This window comes from Alosa pseudoharengus, unplaced genomic scaffold, assembly GCF_046254945.1.
Source record: "Alosa pseudoharengus isolate Yale_2024_CS ecotype anadromous, Long Island Sound unplaced genomic scaffold, YU_APseudo_1.1 YU_APseudo_1.1_scf_2, whole genome shotgun sequence".
NCBI lineage: Eukaryota > Metazoa > Chordata > Actinopteri > Clupeiformes > Clupeidae > Alosa > Alosa pseudoharengus.
In genome coordinates, this window is record NW_027468663.1 from 32961605 (window position 1) to 32981074 (window position 19470).

Consider the following 19470-nt stretch of genomic DNA (forward strand, 5'->3'; position numbering starts at 1 on the left):
GTTTTTTTAAAAAGTGTGGGAGCTCTCCATCTTGAGCTTCATTCCGCACTTAAGCCTCATCAGGCAGATTGTACTAGGCCTAGGGAATCTCATCTCTTCCTCTCACTGAGAGGCTGCCAGCTGGCTAAATAGAAGTCTCATGAAACTGCTGAATTAATCAGTCAAATTGGAGCTTTTATAGCTAATCAAAAACAACCCTGGTTGCAGTGTCACGGTGATCAATGCAGTTCAATGCATTTTTCAGAATGCAACACCTTTATTGACTTACGAAAACAGCTCCATATTATCACAAACACAAGAGATTAACACCAGAATTACTCAAATTACAATTTTAACTAAAATGCCAACAATGAAACTGTACTCTGCACATACTTAACATACAGAAAGTGTAGAACTTTAAAAAAAAAATCAAGAAAAACCTCAACATCACATACAAGACTATAAAGATTTTAGAAGCCTTTAAGTAGGCCTACACACTCTCACAGTATTAAGGACATTCACATTTTATAAGGTACAATAACTGGCCTATTCAGTTAGCATTTAAAACACTTCTTTAACGGATTTGAAAATGCCACAACAAAATCTCAGACACTCATATGCCTGTTCCACTGTTTCATTCACCTTTTTTATTCAGATTCATATTCACAAAAAGATTTGGCACAATACACATACTGGTCTTCCTACATCAAAAGCAGCATTATACATTCAGATAAAATGATGCACGGAAACATTGAGTCATTTTTCACAACATGTTCACATTCAGGCTCTTAGTTCCTCTAAGGTACATATTCATACCTTGAATATTCATTCAAATATTGCTCTTCAATGGAAAATCACTTCATACGCTTTAAACAGCTTGTACGCATCTCTACCCCCTCTTTGATTTCCAAAATATAATATTCTAATATTGGAATAATTCAGCCAAGGTCACCTACAAGTTGATGCATCAGAATTATAGGCCTACTGTCTTCACTTTCTATCACTTTCTGCAATGTTGTGTAGTACTACTCAGTAGGTGTGACCATGTTATCTAATGGCAAAACATGTTATTTTTATGTAAGATAGCTACACGTTAACTTTCTTATCTTGCAAAGCTAAATGTGCAGATGTGTTCTTAGGAAAGCTATTCTCCAAAATCATTGGAAAAGCTCCACTCCACAAGTCAGTCAACAACAAATAGGCTACTGTTCATTTTGCTTGTGATATGTCTTTTAACACATAAAAAACATCTATTGAGCATGTGGAAAAGGTTAAATGGTTAAACGTTGACATTTGCTGGAGTGGGTCTTTATGAAGAACCATGAAAGACCATGAGCATTTGAGTCTCGTCAGCGGAGGTGCCCTGCTGTCATGTGCTCCTGTGGACCCTGCAGATCAGAGACAGCAGGTGACTCACCCTCTTTAGTACTGCCGTTGGCGACGCCTGCTTGACCAAGCGATTTGCCAGGCTTGTCACGGTTGCGGCCCCGGTCATCGCCATGGAGGCTGGTGTCGACACGGGACAGCGTGCACATGCTGCTTTGGTTGCGTGGCTGCAGGCGAATAGCACGCAATTCCAGCTCATCTGCACTTGACACATGCACCAACGGGCACCAGCGGAGTGCTTGCTTGAACCCCGCCCGGAACCTAGAGCCAAGAGACACAATTACCCATAGGGGCCTTTACATCATTACCATTTAAGGTCATTTTTGCAGATGAGTTATCTCATTTCTTCAAGTAATGATCTCATAGTCACTCACACACACACACACACACACACACACACACACATACACACACACACACACACACACACACACACACGTGGAAGCGTTCCATTTCAGAGTGGCCACAGGGCTGTAACTTGTGCTTACAAAACTCTGTGTGCCCCACCCACAAAATCACTGCACCCCCTGCTGGTGAAATATGGAACAGTTTCTGGAGAGGGCACAGTTTGCATAAGGCTGCCACAAAGCAGGAGATTATGAGATTTTGTGTATTTGCCTTAATTAGAGGGATGTTTCTCTCTCTCTCTCTCTCTCTCTCTCTCTGTATGTGTGTGGGTGTGTGTGTGTGTGTGTGTGTGTGTGTGTGTGTGTGTGTGTGTGTGTGTGTGTGTGTGTGCTTCTGGAGGAATGAGTGAAAATGTGTTTTCACCTTCCATTGAGGCAGCAGTAGATGATGGGGTTGTACATGGTCGAGCTCATGGCCAGCCAAAGCACAAACAGATAAACCTGCTGAATGGACTTCCAGCGGTTCAGCCATTTATTCAGGCCAGTCACGATGAAATACACATGGTACGGCAGCCAACAGATTGCAAAAGTCACCACCACCACAATCATCATCTTCACCACCTTAAAGAGAAGAAGCGGATATGGTAGATGAGAGAGACCGATGGAAACGTTGGTGAACGATGGCGTTCCAGACTAGTATCTCCCTGGATTCCATGCAGACGACAGAAACAAAGAGATTTTTAGGAAACAAGCTGCTCTTGTACTCACTGAGAAGAGAGAGAGAGAGAGAGAGAGAGATACAGGGTATGGAAAGAGGGAGGGTACAAGCAGCTGAAATTGCTTTGGTGATTTTCTCTATAGGCGACATCATCACTCTTCACTAAATTAGAACCCTGCAGATGGTGTGTGATGGTGTCTGATGGCCTCCCCTGAGATGCTTTACAATAATGACACTTACTGAGTAGCCTAACAACAAGTGGAGATAATAACTACACTAGATGAATTGCACCATGAAGGCCTGAAAAAAAGACACATTCACATGATGACTTCTTTGGCAATGCTGGAGTCTATGCACCTGCACACCAGAACTTAAACAAAGCAAGACGCATCACAATGCTGATTGATTGAGTAAAGATAAATCAAATAACCAAAACCCAATTACAGTTCCACTGAAATTACTTGGAAAACAAAATCTAAAAAAAATATTTAGGAAAAAGCTGGATATAGCATTTTGGAGAAGAGCTCTTCATATATATTTCAGAGGAGGCTATCTACAGATCCAATGTATCACACTTTGCCCTGTATTGCAGTTTCGTGTGCCATCTCATTTCAATTGCCATTTTTGGTCTAAATATGTACACTTTTAATATGTTATACATTGCTAAGAGCTCACCGTGAACTCAGCCTTAGATGATTATATTAAAATACAGCACCTTTCAATTGCTCTTCATTAGACTGTGATTAGTTTTTTCAACATCTGTTAAATGGCTCATTACATTAAGGATTCAGAACATCTGGCCAAGAGCTTTGCTCTGTATTTGGATCCATAGTTGAAAATGAGAGGCTTGCTGCCAAAGATAATAGTTTGCCAATAGTCTCTTACAAAAAATCACAAATTAGAGCATGGCAGTTGTCGTCACAGACAAAAACAGCAGTGGTCCTCATGACTGCCAATTACTGCAAAGAGTTTTCGTCTGTCATACCCTGCCACTCCATGCCAGAGTTTTCGGCAGTCATACCCTGCCACTCGATGTAGCCTATGCTTGTTTTACACTCACACTTTTTTCCCCTTTGTCCAGGATTGGAGCAGAAATAGAGGAGAAAATATGACAGGGTTGCAATGCCCTCAAAAGAGAATGGAGTCATTTACACATGAAAGGCGCCTGTGCACTGACGCCAAACACTGAAGCCACTGCTTTGAGAGCCATTCAACCGCAAGTTAAAATTCATGGGTCTGGCCAAAGCTGATAGCGATGAGTGGATAAAGTGCATCGGTGGAAATGTAAAGGCTACATTCTCTCATTTGAAATCAATAGCCATCAGTACAGACACACATATGCTCAGTGTTTAAACATGCTACACCTAGTCTTCACATAGCCTAAGTATTACATTCCCTAAGTGTGTGTGAAAAGCTCTTTTCCATAATGTATTTCAAATTTATTTCAAAAAAATAATTATTTTTCCAAATATGTTCTACATTCATTACACATTAAGTGATTATTTCAAGCTTTTTAATCTTGATCTTAATATTCATAAGAATGGCTTATAGATCATGGAAATCAAAAGTCAAGTATCTCAAAATATTCATCACATCAGGTCAGTGCTTTCTGCATATATCCCCTATGAAAGCATCTGATTTTTATTCTCAGTCATTTGCTTTTACAGTCCTTCACATCACATCTAACATAAAACATAATCTTAGACAATATTTTAACGGGACAGTGTCAATGAATGAGGCTTTTTGGCCATTTCTATATGAGAGATTTTTTGGGTATTTTTAGGAGGTTTGTACAAGTACAGAGACTCCAGGGACAAGCTTTGAGCATGTCCTGCAGAACTAGCTCCACACATATACATCAGGTTTCTTGGCCAAGTATACTTCCATACAAGGAATTTGGTCTTGACTGCCCCACATGAATTCAAGCACGGTGCCAGAGAACTTTAATCCCTGCTTCCCTGTCAACTTTAATTTTTTTCATTCATCGGGACATGACTGGGTGGATCCACATCACTACTCTAAGGGAGGCTGGCCTCCCTAATGGGTCTTGAGGTGCCAATGGAGGTCATGGTGCGTTCCTGTCATAGACAGACACACTAAGCTGCTAAAGGTTAGCAATGACGCACCCAACATCACGGCAGGTCACAGTGGCCAACCATCTGCATGAATACAGACAGAGATTAAGGGGTGTGGGAAAGCTAAAGTATACTGCATAAACACAGACCACACATGCCATAATCAGCAAGCGAATACGGGATTATGTATTTCAAATGCTAAATATGAGTAACTATATTGAAACACGGTTACAATTTAAATTTGGTAGCATTCAGAATAAAGTTGCACTGATCAATTTATGAGAAGACATTTTAAATCATTCTAACATGAAGGCCTGGGCTTTTCAAACTCAAATTTAAATATATTTTATAAGCAAATGTGAATGCATATCTCAGGTACCTCCTTTCCCTTTCTCTCACTATTATTATAGTTATAGATGGACTAAACACAAAGCTCTAAGAGACCGTTAAAGCAGTGTTGTGGTAGGCTAACAGAGGGCTTGTGCCCATTGAAGCTAGGTGGGCATGTGCCAAATGGTATTGATACTATTTGGCCAGTGTGTGCTTGGGGCACTGCATTTGTATTGTAGTGTCTCTTTATTGGAAAGAATGCAACATTAATGAATGTAAATTAGTATACTATACCAGACTCAAGTTGATTAATGGCATTTGAATGTGCCCTTTCTTTTTGAAGAAACCTGACACAACTGCTGGTCCACATGGTATTGATGAGAATGCCGCAGAATACATTAAGAATTTACTTTCGTGCCTGAAAGGAGCCCTAAAGGTTTTCCTTTTACTGGAGTTCTGCCTTAGGGAGTAAAAGGACAAACAACTCCACGTTCATCATTTGTGCAGGACAAACACCTAACAGTGTGTGCCGGAGCAACACCTCACAGTGTGTCTCTTTCTTCACATCCCAAACCTCCTTTTCCTGACTTCAACTATCAGCAAGAAACTATGTGCTTTGATCTTAGAATTATTTGGGTAGGATATATCCATTTCCACTTTGTCACTCGAAGAACACTGTTTCCTGTTTCCTGGCCACTCTACTCGCCAAAAGCAACTGGCAAAACTGTGTAAAACAACTCTAGGGCCAACAAATAAACTAGGCAGAGATTAAGAACATTATGAACAAAATGTCCTCCTGGGAGCTAGAAGGTGGAAAAAATCTAAAGTGAATTCTCACACTAATCCATTAAGACAAAAACAATGGCTTTAGTTTTCAGGAAGACAACACTGTCATTAATACAAACTCATTTTCCTGACTCAGAAATAAAGAACTTCTGGGTAATCCCTGATTTAGAATCAACATACAGTAGAAAGTGTTTTTTTAAACCCTCGCAGCTGTCCCCATAGACATTCATCATACGTACATAAATGACCTTAATCCTTGTGCAAAATGAGCCCTAGAGAGCACCAACAATAGTCTGTCAAAGCATAACAGGATCACAAGCACAAAAATAGACCAGAATATATTCATCTTGATGCATTCAATTGGGGGTCAGTTTGGACAAAACTAAATCTAAATACTGCCATTACATCAATCATGGAATTAAAAACATCTATTCCCTGTCTAATAATCCAAATCTCTGTCAGTCTTTTTCTGGATAGCATAGAATGACAGAGGGCAGGGAGAGATCAAATGAATTGTTTAAAAAGTGGATTTTACATAGGCTATACCAAGGCTGACATGATTACAGGGTACAACATGCTGCTCAGGGCTGAAATGTCTCCGAGGCATGCACTGCTTACCTTTCTTTTGGCGCATAGCTGGTCATGATAGTTATCGGATGAGTCTCCAGGTATCTCTGCACCCCACAGTGTCATCCCCACAATGGTGTAGGTGATACCCATGACCACCAGGGGGAGCATGTAAACCAACACAGCCACAATAATATGATACCTGTGCAGATAAGGAGAAACAGGTGGTTAGGTATGACATATAGGTATGACAACTTTGATAATCAATGATTCTATTTCTTATTACGAAAGTGATTGATGTCTCTGTGATATCTATTTGCTCTTAATGTTTCCAAAAAATTGGATTGATTTTCTTTGTGGACTCAAATGACTGTGTGTCTAAAGTGTCAATGGATTGTTGAAAAGTCATGGCAAGGTAAGTGGACAGGAACTATGGAACAGCCACACAGACATTTATCTTCCACAACGGTTTCAAAATGGTTTAGATCAGTATTTGGAGAAATTACAAAGATATGCATGAGGGAAAGTAAGCCAGGAGGATATCAGGGATATGTTGATCGTGAGCCCCAATCACAACAGTGTGGAAATTGAATTAATTTGTGAGATAGCATATAATGATGCATTGCTGTGCCAACAGTCACTGTGGTGAACTGAGAGGGAGGAGTTTGTGTCTTACATGAAAGGATCATTGGAGGGTCTGGGCCACGCCACATAACATAATGTTCTTTGGGGCATCTTCCAGGTGGTAGAGTAGTAACAGAGGGGGAAGGCCAACACAACAGCCAACGCCCAAATGCACACTATCACAACTTTAGTAGCAGTGGCTGACAGACGAGGCTTCAGAGGATGTATGATAGCCATATACCTATATGCATATGCATAAAACATACATAAACAACACTTATAAAACAGAGACACACACAGCATTATTTGACTATACAGATGGTCACACAATTGAAAACTACAGATCGCATCTTTATTGCTGTCTCTGTTTAATATAATAAGAGCTTGAAATCCTTGGTTCTCTATTAACAAGGTTCATCTTTTACAGTCCTAAACGAGAATATAATTTTATGCATTGCAGGCAACAATCAAGATTAGGCTATGTGAGTCGTATGCACAAGACATGACGTTCAGTGTACCAGCCTTATTCTTCAAATGCAATTATGATACACGGACCAAGCACACTGACAGACATTGTGAAGGTACTGGAGATTCAGTGTTCTTACCTGTCAACAGCTATAGCAGACATGGAATAGATGCTAGCGAACACAGCGGCGACGGGGAAGAAGTTGTGGAACTTGCAATATGCCTCTCCAAAATACCATTCGCCGTGAGTGGCGTAAATAAAATTAATAAGTGTGTTGAAGGCAGCCATCGAAGCATCAGAGAATGCCAAGTTAAGCAAGAAATAATTTGTAACCGTTCGCATTCGCTTATGAGCCAAAATGATCCAAATGACAATCAGATTTCCAAACACAGCAACTGCCAACACTGAACTGTATGCTACTGACCAAAGCGCAACTCGCCATGGAGGCTGAACAAACTGATTAGTGAAGTTACGCGTAATATTAGATCCGTTCGATGACCCAGCCATTCCCCTGCAAAGTATGCTCTAGTCTGGGGCACAAAATATTTTATGTGAAATATTGTCATCAAAAAATAGATTTTGCCAGATGTGTTGGATAGGCTATATAAGTGTCCAATACTGCAGACTGCATTCTTGGGTACATTTAGTCATTAAGGTTTGTCCCCAATGTGAAAAAAAAATGCCCACCTGCCGCTGCGTAAAATTCCGAAACACCGACGCCTACCAGACTTTTCGTGTTGTGGCTTTCACAGCTTACGCCTCACTGAGGTCCCTGGCACCTGATCAATGGGGTCCTCAAGACACAGCGTGTGTAATGACTACATCGCACATCCTCGACTGAACATATTGGACTTACTTATACAGTAACAGTTCATCATCAGTGAGGAGCGCTTCAGCACTTCGCGACTCGAAAGCACTCGTGCACACGCACATGTGAGAGGGCGGTGGTAGAAGCTCATAAATTACTCATTACGCCTTACCTGACGGCCGATTTATCACAAAAGGAACAGGTGACATGTTTTAAATGGTTATGAATGGAATGCAAACAACTGACAAAAAAGCCGCAGTCATCAGCATCTTCTCTTCCTTTTTTGTAAACATGGATGGATCAACACAGATTCATCACTATCGAAATTATGAGAAGTATTAAAGTTGCTTCAATAACTGTGGATCACATCAAAGGAATACTGGCCATGGCTATGTCTAAAACCAATAATCAAAGCCTTGACAGTTGACAGTTCTCCATCTGGTCATGCTGTTATCTCAGGACTGCACGTGGTTGATCATAGATTTTCAAGACAGAGAGATAGCATTGATCTATGGGCCATTCAAAGATAATGATTCATTCTCCTAGTGATCAGTTAATGAAAGACACATATGCTGCTTGGCTGTTATTGCAGACAAAGGTGGCGAATCAGCAGGAACTACTGAGCTTGTCTGCATTCTTAAGCCTCAAGCTATCTGTCCTGGAACCCAAGTGTCTCCTGCTCATCTTGTTGTCTATTTGGAAAGTACTTGGTGCCTCTGATGCTGGCTGTCATAACAGATCATCCCTCCTAAAACTGCGCTATTGCTGGGGGTAGTCATGTCCTCAAGTGGCAAGTGGTTCGTGGTTTATACCAATCCACCAGACTGAATGGCTCTAATCAGAAGAATTTTGACAAGGAAGACTTGAATCTAAAATCAAAGGAGTTCTAGCTAGGCGGTCAAATTATATTGTACACCTCAAACACTGAACACAAAACAACATAGTTGACAAAATTGACAAAACAGATATAGGCTACCCTGTGAATTTAGTCTGTTGATATTTCTTTAGATATGACATTCTTTAGTTTCTTTAGGAGTTTTATACCATAATGCCACGGTTTGGTATAAGAACAGGCATGGCAAGCAGCATTCTTAACAACTTTATTAATGTATATCCTGCAAGAGGACACACTTAATTGACTGGCATACAGGTTGGGAGGCAGGATAAAGCTCACTGATAGATAGGGGACCAGGTGCAGAAAAGGCTTTCATCCCTCTATGTGGCTGTAATCCCATGGGGCTTCCACAGATGCTGCCACCACAAGGGGGAGCATTAGTCAGAACATCTCTCTCTCTGTCTGTCTGTCTCTCTCTCTCTCTCTCTCTCTCTCTCTCTCTGGGTGTGTGTAAACCCTTTAATGAGTCACCTGCCTTGGGTACATCGTTTTCAATTCTTTAGGCTGAAGTGTGGCGAAACGCTACTTAATTTGAGGCATCACTCTATGGTCTGTGCATGATCAGGCTGCCAGATCTGTTTACTGACACACTTTTGGCACTGGTGTTCTTTTCATGAACTGAAGAGTTTCATCTCCCACTCCCCCCCCCCCCTCCCCCCATGCATTCCAGACTCCCTCCCTTTAGGGCCCTAGTAATCAGTACTGGTAATCAGTCTACACCCAGTCCGACGCCCCTGATCCCAACTTGGTTTGTGGCACCCAGATCCTCTACATGGATTTAGACTTCATCTTAGTTCACATCACATCTATACATTTTTACTGCTGATTTCAACACAAATTATCCAATGACTTTTGTATAGGTTCCTGTTTCAGATCTCTTCTGTATCTTTTTCAGTGTTTCTCTCTGTATTCCAAATAAGTGTTGTGACCTTAGCACCACATTGACAGCAATACTAAGTTCATAATGACTGAGTATTTACCTGATATACTTTACTCTTGTAGTGCAAACGTTGTTTTGATAATCTGACAGTCAATCTACATAGTGGTGTGGTTCAAGTGACTCTGTTGCTCCTCTTAAAACACAGAAATGCACCTGCAAAAAATCAGCACAAAAGGTTTTTGTAATGCTAGTTGTATACAACTTCTTTATTGACATATCATAACTAATTTTTCAGTTGACTATGTGAACCTAAAGTACAAATGCATATACATTTAAATGTATTACAATGTGTGTGCATATGTGTTTGTGTGAGTCTTTCTATGCAAGTTCTATGCATTCATTTGTGCATCTATTTGGCTGCGAGTTGCTCTGTCAATCTGGTAAATTGTCTCCAGAGCCCGGTGTTCGTGTGACTCATCTAACAGGATTACAGAACTAATTAAAGCATTAGTCTCCCGCAGCTTGAGCTAATGCGGGGAGACGGAGAGCGATGAGCAACACGGTGAGAAAAAACTGAAGAACTGGGCGCAAAATGAAGAGGAAGAGAGACCCAGAGGTACGAATTATTGTGACGGAAGTGTCATAAAGGAGTCAGTTTTGAACTAGCAATTTTGACAAGTTAATTTCATGTGGCTATGAAAAACTTGATTATACTGCCTTTGGATTTGCATATGAAAGGTGTGATCTGTGATTGTATTGTATCGTACATTTTGGTAATGCCTCCTCACTGTCCTCTATCTGTCCATTGTGTGTGTGTGCTCAAAGCACACCTGTCTTTATGCACAGTCCTGGTCCTGCACATAGACATGTTGTACAACACGGTGGCTCTTTTCCAGCTAATCAACATGTTGCTTCAGGAGCATGGCAGGATGAAGTAATTTGATTGGCAGTTGAGTTCAAATATTAACATTTTGCCAGAATGGTAGAATGCATCTTGTGGGCTACAATCCTTTAAATCTTAGTGCCACAGCGCCCTCCACATTTATTGGCACCACTGAAGTTGACAAAAACAGGTAAAAAGTGATTTTAGTGATTTATCTTAATTTCACATGAGGAAAAATCCAACTTTGAAGGGAAGTTCATATATCAATAACATTTTTTTAACAAAAAGACATGTCCTCCAGTTATTGGTACCCCCAGAATTGTTTTTATACATTTATATTCAACCAAAGAAAAATCTTGTTTATAGAGCTTCACTGCAGTCAGGACCAGGTCTGAGTCATGTAGCTGTAATCCATGATTTTTTGTTTCACTTAGAAGTAAACAATAAAGTGACACAGAGGTCAAATGCCCTAGTCATTCTTCAACATGGGAAAGACCAGAGAATACACAATTCAAATGAAGCGAAAATGTGCTATGTGTCAAGGAATGGACATACAAATTGTTACATGTTACAGCTTAGTTACACTTAAAACAATAATTAGGAAGTTTGAATCAAGTGGAAATGTGAAAAAGTTGCTTGGACAAATGCCCATGTTAATCTTGTCCCCATGCACAGTGGAAGAACAAATTCCATAACTGTATGTACACACTGCCACCGAATTGAGCTGCAAAATAAGCTCTGGCAGCCCTGTTTTGGCCGCTTGAACCTAGGAGGTATTCCAGATGCCCGCTGGAATGTTCAGTTATATGTTACATTTTAAAAGAACCGTTGGGAGAACATATCGATATTACACATTACTTTATCAAGAAATAAAAAAAAAATAAAAAAAAATTGGGCTTGCCTCTGTTTTCAATGATGAAAGATGCCATTTAATTACAAATGTAAATGGCTTGAGTTTTTGAATGCTATAGGAACTTTGGAATCAGGTGCTATTATCAGATGAAATGAAAATTTACCTTTTTGGCAAAAAACACCCAAGGTAGGTTTGGCAGACATAGAAGAATGACTCTACCAAAAAGAACCCCATGCCTAATGATAACTGTTGTGGAGGGTCTGTGATATTGTGGGCCTGTTTTTATTCCAAAGGCCCAAGGAACCTCATTAGGGGGAAGGTATCATGAACTCCATGAGTACACTAAAAGTGTGTCATGACTAGATCATCCAGCAGGTCATTGAACCAAAAAACAGAAATGAACAACAGAAACTGAAGACGCTTCTGCCATGGCCATTTCTGGCCCCTGATCAGAACCCCATAGAAAAAAATGGATATGAATGCACGTACGAATCTACGATCTTGAGAGACTTTGAGAAGTCTCAAGAAGTCTCGGTAACACTTTACGGTAAGGGTACATGAATGATCATGAATTCATGCATTAATTAATTCATGATTTATGTATTACTTAATTCCTTAATATCTCATGAATCATCAGAATTCATATTCATATTCTGTCATTTGTGACCTCATATATGAACAACACATAAACTGATATGAGCACAACTTGTGCTGCTCTCTAAACACATGCCATTGTTAACACTTTAGTTGAGGGGCCACAAACATGATGAACTCATGAGCAATTAACCTTACATTCATGTAATCATGATGATCATGCTTAATAAATCATAATGATGTACTCATCGTACCTAATGCTTTGTGTTGTTCGTTCATGCATGAGGTCATGAATGAGAGACTATGAAGTCATGTCAATTCCTAGTGATTCATAAGAGATAAAGGAATGAAGTAATGCATAACTCATGAATTAATTCATGCATGAATTCATGATAATTCATGTACCCTTACCGTAAAGGAATGGCATAGGACATTACAAACTGTTTTACTGGCAAAGACAGGCTTTTCCTAAGAACAACTTTGAGAAAACACTTTGAAAGATATTGGTGAATGAGGCACATCATACTTAGAATCGTACATAGAATGTGACTACTTACAATAATACAAAGAGGAAACAGAGGTTGAAGAATATGGTCATTTTTCAAATAAATTTAGGAAAATAAATGTATTCTCAAGACTATAGGAACAACAGCCCTAGATGGACATCACTTACACACTGCCATTTACCAGAGCACAATAGCTCCCCTACATCTGCAGTGAATACCAGTGCGGTGGGCAAAATGGAATATGAAAAGTCATCCAGTCCACTACCTTTCTTTCAAGACTCCACAGATAGGCTAATTTGATTTTAAAGGCCCATGTCAGAGAACACGATGTGAGGAAGATAAGCAAAAACTTGTGTTTGTTTAATCATTCAAGGGGGTTACTTAAGGTAAACAACAACCCTGCTGCAAGCACATTAGTTACAGTTGAAAAATCGGCAGACTTTAAACCCAATTTGGAACTCACAGTCACATATTGTTGAACATTTGACCAACAGATTTGCTGAATTTAAAACACTGCTTTTTTGGTGTGAAAAAAAGCAAATCATTGAAAGCATTTATTTGGTTTCCACACTAAACTAGAATTTGTGGAGCAATAAGCTTTATAACTGCCATCAGTCTTGGCACCCCAATGCTTTGTACCAATCCAGCTTAACCAGGAAACCACTGACATTTAGTTATCTGGCAGAACCTCCTATCCAAAGCCATCTGGAGTGCTCTGAAAGAGCCATTTAAACAGACAAGCACTCAGAGGAAATAGAATTGGCACTGTTATTGATACACTTTGCCAAATGAGTTGTCAGGATACAATGTCGATTAATTATACCATGAAGTGGTTGGGCCCAAATTAATTTACACAGGGATTTCCATATGAATGGTTGTAGGGACATCTCAAATTCAACCTCTATGTTTCAACTGTCCTTTTTATTTGATATGGATTATAGTAGGGGGGCCTATGTGTCTAATTTGGGGGCTTGTGGGATTCACATGTTAATTTTTGGAGAGTATTATATCTTTGTTCTAGGGGTTCTTAATTCTTCTTAATCTCCATTTTTTTGAAGGTTTTGAAGGACCCAAATCAAAGGTCAAATTCAGAAAAGGTCAAATTTTGTGTTTTGTCCATAAACCTCACATTGCTGGTATTATAGCATAGGGTTGGTGCCAAAAAGCAAAGATATTCTACAAGGTAGTGTGCAAAAGTGGACCACATAAACAATACAACATTATAAAACGTTTTTAGGCTGATGATTGATCTCTTTAACAAGAAATTGTGTCTAAAATTCTCGAAATTGTCTGCTTAAAAAAATAATACTTCAATATCAATACTATCAATTCATGCCTATTAGTGTGCTTGAGTGTAGGCCTAGCCAGTTCTTGTCTACACCCATTCAGAGCACAAAGTGCAGAGATCTCTGTTAAATCAAGTTTAATAGACTTACATAGCTAGTACCAGCTAAAGTCTGTAAGGCCTTCCGTAGCCTATGTAAGTGTGAAGATAAGAAAGGGTAAAAGGATCATATAGACAAACAGACAGGTGAGTGTGTGTGTGTGTGTGTGTGTGTGTGTAAGAGAGAGTATAAGAAAAAGAGACACTAGCAGTTGGCTGTGATGGCTGGCAGTTATAGAATTTAGAATATCGAATAACCTGAAGCACATAGTGCTCTGTTCTTCATGGTTGGTGATATTGGTGACCTTCTACATTTGAGCAATAGTGTTAATTTTGTCACCTATTTTTAATTTAGTCTTAGTCTTAGTCTTGTGACGAAATGTCCTTTTTAGTCTTTGTCATATTTAGTCATTCAAATATCATTTTTGTTAGTCAAGTTTTAGTCGACGAAAAGTCTCGTCATTTTACTCTAGTTTTAGTCAAAAGAAAACTAAAGGTATCTTAGTCTTAGTCAGTTTTAGTCAACACATTTTAGTCTTTTTTTTTTAAACAAATTATTTCTGATTACCATTTGAGTCAAATGGTGTTTCACACATCTCAATTTTCCAACAATATTGTGTGTCCACAGGGCTGCTCGTCTGTTATAATTACTCATTCTGATTTTTTGTCAGTCAGTATGTTTACATGCACAGGTAAGTCGAGCTACAGTTATAGCTCGGCTGGGATTTGACCATAGACAGTAAAAGATTTGACTGGACCACTGTCATATTCGTAGACCAGTTGTATGTAAAAACAGTTCTGCAACACTGTCTATGTAAGATATGCCAGTTTAAATCATACAGTATGAATCCACACAATAAGCAAAGTCCAAAGACAATAAGCAAGGTGGTTCAGTGAGTAGGCCTATTGTGTAGACTAATTATAGGCTACTGTTGAAGTAGGTCTAATCTTTTTTTTTTTAGCTAGGGTTAGTTAAGTGGTCCTGAAACTGAAAAAGTTTGAGAAACACTGTCGTAGGCCAAAGTATTAATGTTTGACTCCGCTTCGCTAGATGGCGATATGCACCCAAACACAACACATTCCCCAAACAGACTCTCCATCTTAGCCATAGCTAACTTGCTAGCGAACTTTCCATATTAGCTTACTTGCTAGCAAACTTTGCATCATCAGTCTAACTAGTTAAATAGTTGACATTACATGATGAACATTTTCGTATGGACATTCTGGGGGATGTTAATTTGTATGAGAGAAGCTTCAACTTCTGGGTATGTAGCATTGTGGCATTCGCTTAGTTAGCTTGCTAACTCTGGCAGAAATCTCCAGTGTTCTTGTTCCATGTAGTTTCGTGTTGCAGCCACAGGGTTGCAGCAACAGCACGTAGACTAGCCTACAGGAAAGCTGCTGCGTATGAACTCATTCGGAATATTTTGAAAACGTAACAGCTAGATATTCTGTCTTCTCATTTTGTAGACGAAAATGAAAAGAGATTTTATCTTAGTTTTTATTTCATGCAAAACATTTTAGTCTCGTCTTTTTTCGTCAACAATAATGCATCTTAAGATAGTCTTAGTCAGTGTTTCAGGACATTAGTGCCGTCTTGTCATCGTCTCGTCTTAGTCATGGAAAAAAAGGTTGTTGACGAACATATTTCCTCTCGTCTCGTCTGACGAAATTAACACTATTGAGCAAGCACATTTTCATAGTTCATGGTGGTACAGTCTAGTTAGGTTAGGTTATATTATATTTGGGCTATGTATCCAGTGGCAGATATGTGTGGACTTGTGAATGACCCATCACTAGAGACATATGGCAAATTTCTTGTTTTTTGTCCATTAGAGAATATGGAGATGGTGATCACAGATCAACCAACGATTACAACGTTACAGTGCAGTTATTTTACAACAGAACAAAGCAGTTTGGCACAGGAACTGCTACAAATCCACCGGTAACAGTGAGCATCTGCAGAATGCTAAGATTCGCTACTAGAAATCATGTGAAGCACGCAGGACTCAGTGTCTTCAGAAAAGACGTGGTAGACCATCTTCTGAACCTGCAGCGACACCTGCAACTGCATCAAGTCCATCTAGAGGGACTATGTACACTTGTTCAGGAGCAGCTGCTGCCAGCATAGATAAGTGCTTCTTCTGTCAGAAGCAGACAAAAGTGTCTTCATGAGGTGTCCATGCAGGCAACCAACCAAGAGATATAAGTAATATTTTTAAGTCAATGACTTTTAACAGGTAGCCAGTGTAAAGATGCTAGGATGGGGGAAATATGTTCATATTTTTTGTGTGAGCAGCTGCATTTTGTATAAGCTGTAAGCTCTTTAGACAGGTATAATTACAGCCAGCGTAATAGCATTGCAATAGCATTGCAATAGTCTATCCTGGTGACAAAAGCATTGATTAATTTCTCGGTATCTGGTAAGGATATAAGGACTTCCTTATCTTTGAAATGTGCCTTAAATGGTAAAATGAAGTGTTGGTGATTTGTTTTATGTGATTATTTAGTGCTAGGTCCTGGTCAATTATAACTCCTAGGTTTTTAACACTTGTGGATGAGGTCAGTGGAAGATCACTATATGTAGCCTGTGATGTGGATAGGATATCCCTCATCTTTTTAGAACCTAAAACCATGACCTTTTTAGAACCAAAACCATGATATCTGAGTTCAAAAGCAGAAAATGATTTGTCATCCATGTCTTTATATCTCTTATACAATAGTCAAGTTTGGCTAACGGGGTTAATTCATCAGGTTTTATGGAGAGGTATAGTTGTGTATCATCTGCTAAACAGCAGGGGCCCCAGTACTGAGCCTTGAGGCACTTCATATTTTACCATAATCTGGGTAGATGGTTTAGTATGGACCTGTACAAATTGTTGACGGTTAGGAGGTTGTGATCTAAACCAAGCGAGTGCTGAGTCTTTGATGCCTATCACATTTTCAGCCTAAGTAGTATGTCATGGTCTATGGTGTCAAAGGCTGAGGTCCAGGAGGACCAGTATTGATACAAGGCTAGGTTTTTTGAGGGAGGGCTTAAAGGAATTATCCGGAGTAAAATGCACTTTAGATCGATTTCCGGATGATTGGGGGTACATACGTTGAGTTGACATCAAAATTATGTCATTCGGATGTGTTTTGAGAAAGTTCGATTGTACAGTTTTCAGTCACAACTCGTAGCCTGGAAGTGAGCGGGGCATTTCAATTGCGCTGCTACAAAACGCTATTTTTATACCTCTTCTACAGTTCCAAACAACATAACACTTACGTGGTAGTGAGTAGAGGGTCCCTAAAGCCAAACCAAAGTATCCTGAGGTCTTTATGTGGTCGAATAGAGAGTCCAGAATGAATTTCATCAAGCCAGTACCTTTCCGGGAATGTTGCCATCTTTGCCGCCACCTTGAGGGGAAAGTCCGTAGGACTTTTTCAATAATTTTGCCAATAAAAGGTAGATTGGATATGGGCCTGTAATTGTTTAGCATGGAGGCATCCAGGTTATTCTTCTTGAGAAGTGGCTTTACAAAAGCTGTTTTCAGTGACTTAGGAAAAGTGCCAGACAGCAGTGATACATTTACAATTTGAAGGACATCCGCCGCTATGAGGTGAAAAACAGTTTTGAAGAAATTGGTAGGCAGAGTGTCTAAGACACATGTGGAAGAGCTGAGATTCTGTACCGTTTTTTCAAGTGTTTCGTAGTCTATCAAGCTGAACTCTGACATCAAGTTTAGTTTCCCTCTGTTTCCGGTTCTGGGAAGTTTGTTGCAGATGCTCCGCTTTTAGCATGTATTCCAGTAGTGTATTCCATGTTGTTGTGTCTTTGTGGTGACAAGGAGACGACGGAGGTGGGGAGGGGTATTGGTACTGGTGTTACAACATGACCCTTCCTTTCTGATAGCCTCTCAGCAGCTTTGATAGGTGCTATCTCCTCATGCTCATCACATCCATTTGTTTGCTGATTCCAGGGAGTTTGACGCCAGTGATTGACTTTGAGTCATTTTAGCAGCACCCATCTTATCTTGTCCAGTGGACATGGCTTGGCATTGTTGAGCTGGTTGTTTATGTTTCTCCAAGGTCTGCATTTCAGTGGAGGCTAGCGGGTGGTTATCAGAGGGCCCCACAGCAGGGGAGGTTGGGCATATCTCTGTTTCAGCCTGTGCTTTGGTGTGTTTTGGTTTAGCTGAGTTGTTGATGTCATCCGCTTGTTCCGTCTTTATGGCCACTGAGCGCTTATCAGAGGCTCGGCTCAAGGTTGGCAGAAAAAATTTTGGGTGCAGGAGAGAGAGGTGAGATTCGGTTAAGATCTTGGCCCCAGTCCAACTCGGCTCTGTGCTATTTGGTCTGAAGTATTCCCTGCGATTCCAAAAAAGGTTAAAATTGTCAATAAAATTCATCCCAACTGAAAAGCATGTTTTTGTGAGCCCAAGTTCCTTGAAATCTTCTTTGACATACAGCTGTTCTCTGTAGATGTCATTTGCTCCAACATGCACAATGATGCGCTTGATAGTTGCATATTTTGACACCAGTTCTGCAAGCTTGTTTTTTGTGTCAGACACTGAAGCATTTGGGAAACAACATACAATCATCCTTTCCCCATTTATATGTCTCACAGCAGAGTCGCCTAGAACGAGGGTTGTGGGATGAATAGGTGTCGAGTGCTGCTTCTTGTCTGTGCCCATCTTTCTATTGTTGTGGTTTGATTGCTGCCTGCTTTGGGTCTGTTCCCTGGGAAATTCCTCTCTCACGTCCCGGAGGCATTCAAATCTGTTCCATAGTGTTAGGGGCTGTGGGCTTCCCTTAGGACCACAAGCCCTGTAGTAGTTTGCTGAATCGTCTGTATTTCTGATACGAGGCCTGAAGTTAACATCTGAATTTACTGGTGTTGAGGTAATTACAGTTCTTGTATTATGTTTTTTGTTTTTTGGTCTGGCACCTTGCCTGTGCCAAGGCTCTGTACTCACATTTCCCTTTGTGAGGTCGATGCATTCATCTGCTCTATTAGCAGTGATATTAGACTGCTGGGTTACATTCTCTGCATTTCCTGTAGTTGCTGTACTCACTTCATGAGATGCCTCTCGTAGTTCATCTGTCGTTGATGGAAGGGCATGCATCTTTGATTCCAAAGTAGAAATCCTCTGTTCTAGCTCAGTACATGTTCGGCATGATCTCCTGGGTCTCTGGCCGGAGGAGCACATTTTGTTTTAATCCAACTTCAAGGTGAATTGCCGTTCAGTTTTTGCTCGTTGACTTGGCTGGCTCATTTAAAGTAAAAAAACTAACCACTAAAGTTTCAGATTTAAATGCACTGGTTTCACTGTCTTTGCTAAACTAGCTTGTAAATGAAATAAAAGAATGAAAAAGAGTGGAAATTGCTAAAAGGATAGGTGAAGCA

General features: G+C 40.1%; 1 protein-coding gene across 1 annotated transcript; it reads right to left on the reverse strand.

Moving 5' to 3' along the window:
* Nucleotides 1-230: 230 nt before the first annotated feature.
* On the reverse strand, nt 231-8171 carry tacr3l (tachykinin receptor 3-like). The gene is made up of 5 exons (XM_076294659.1): nt 7418-8171; nt 6865-7053; nt 6240-6390; nt 2137-2333; nt 231-1626 (listed from the first exon to the last, which is right to left on the reverse strand). The coding sequence occupies exons 1-5, from the start codon at nt 7783-7785 to the stop codon at nt 1329-1331; spliced, it is 1203 nt and encodes a 400-aa protein (XP_076150774.1). The 5' UTR covers nt 7786-8171; the 3' UTR covers nt 231-1328.
* Nucleotides 8172-19470: the final 11299 nt, after the last annotated feature.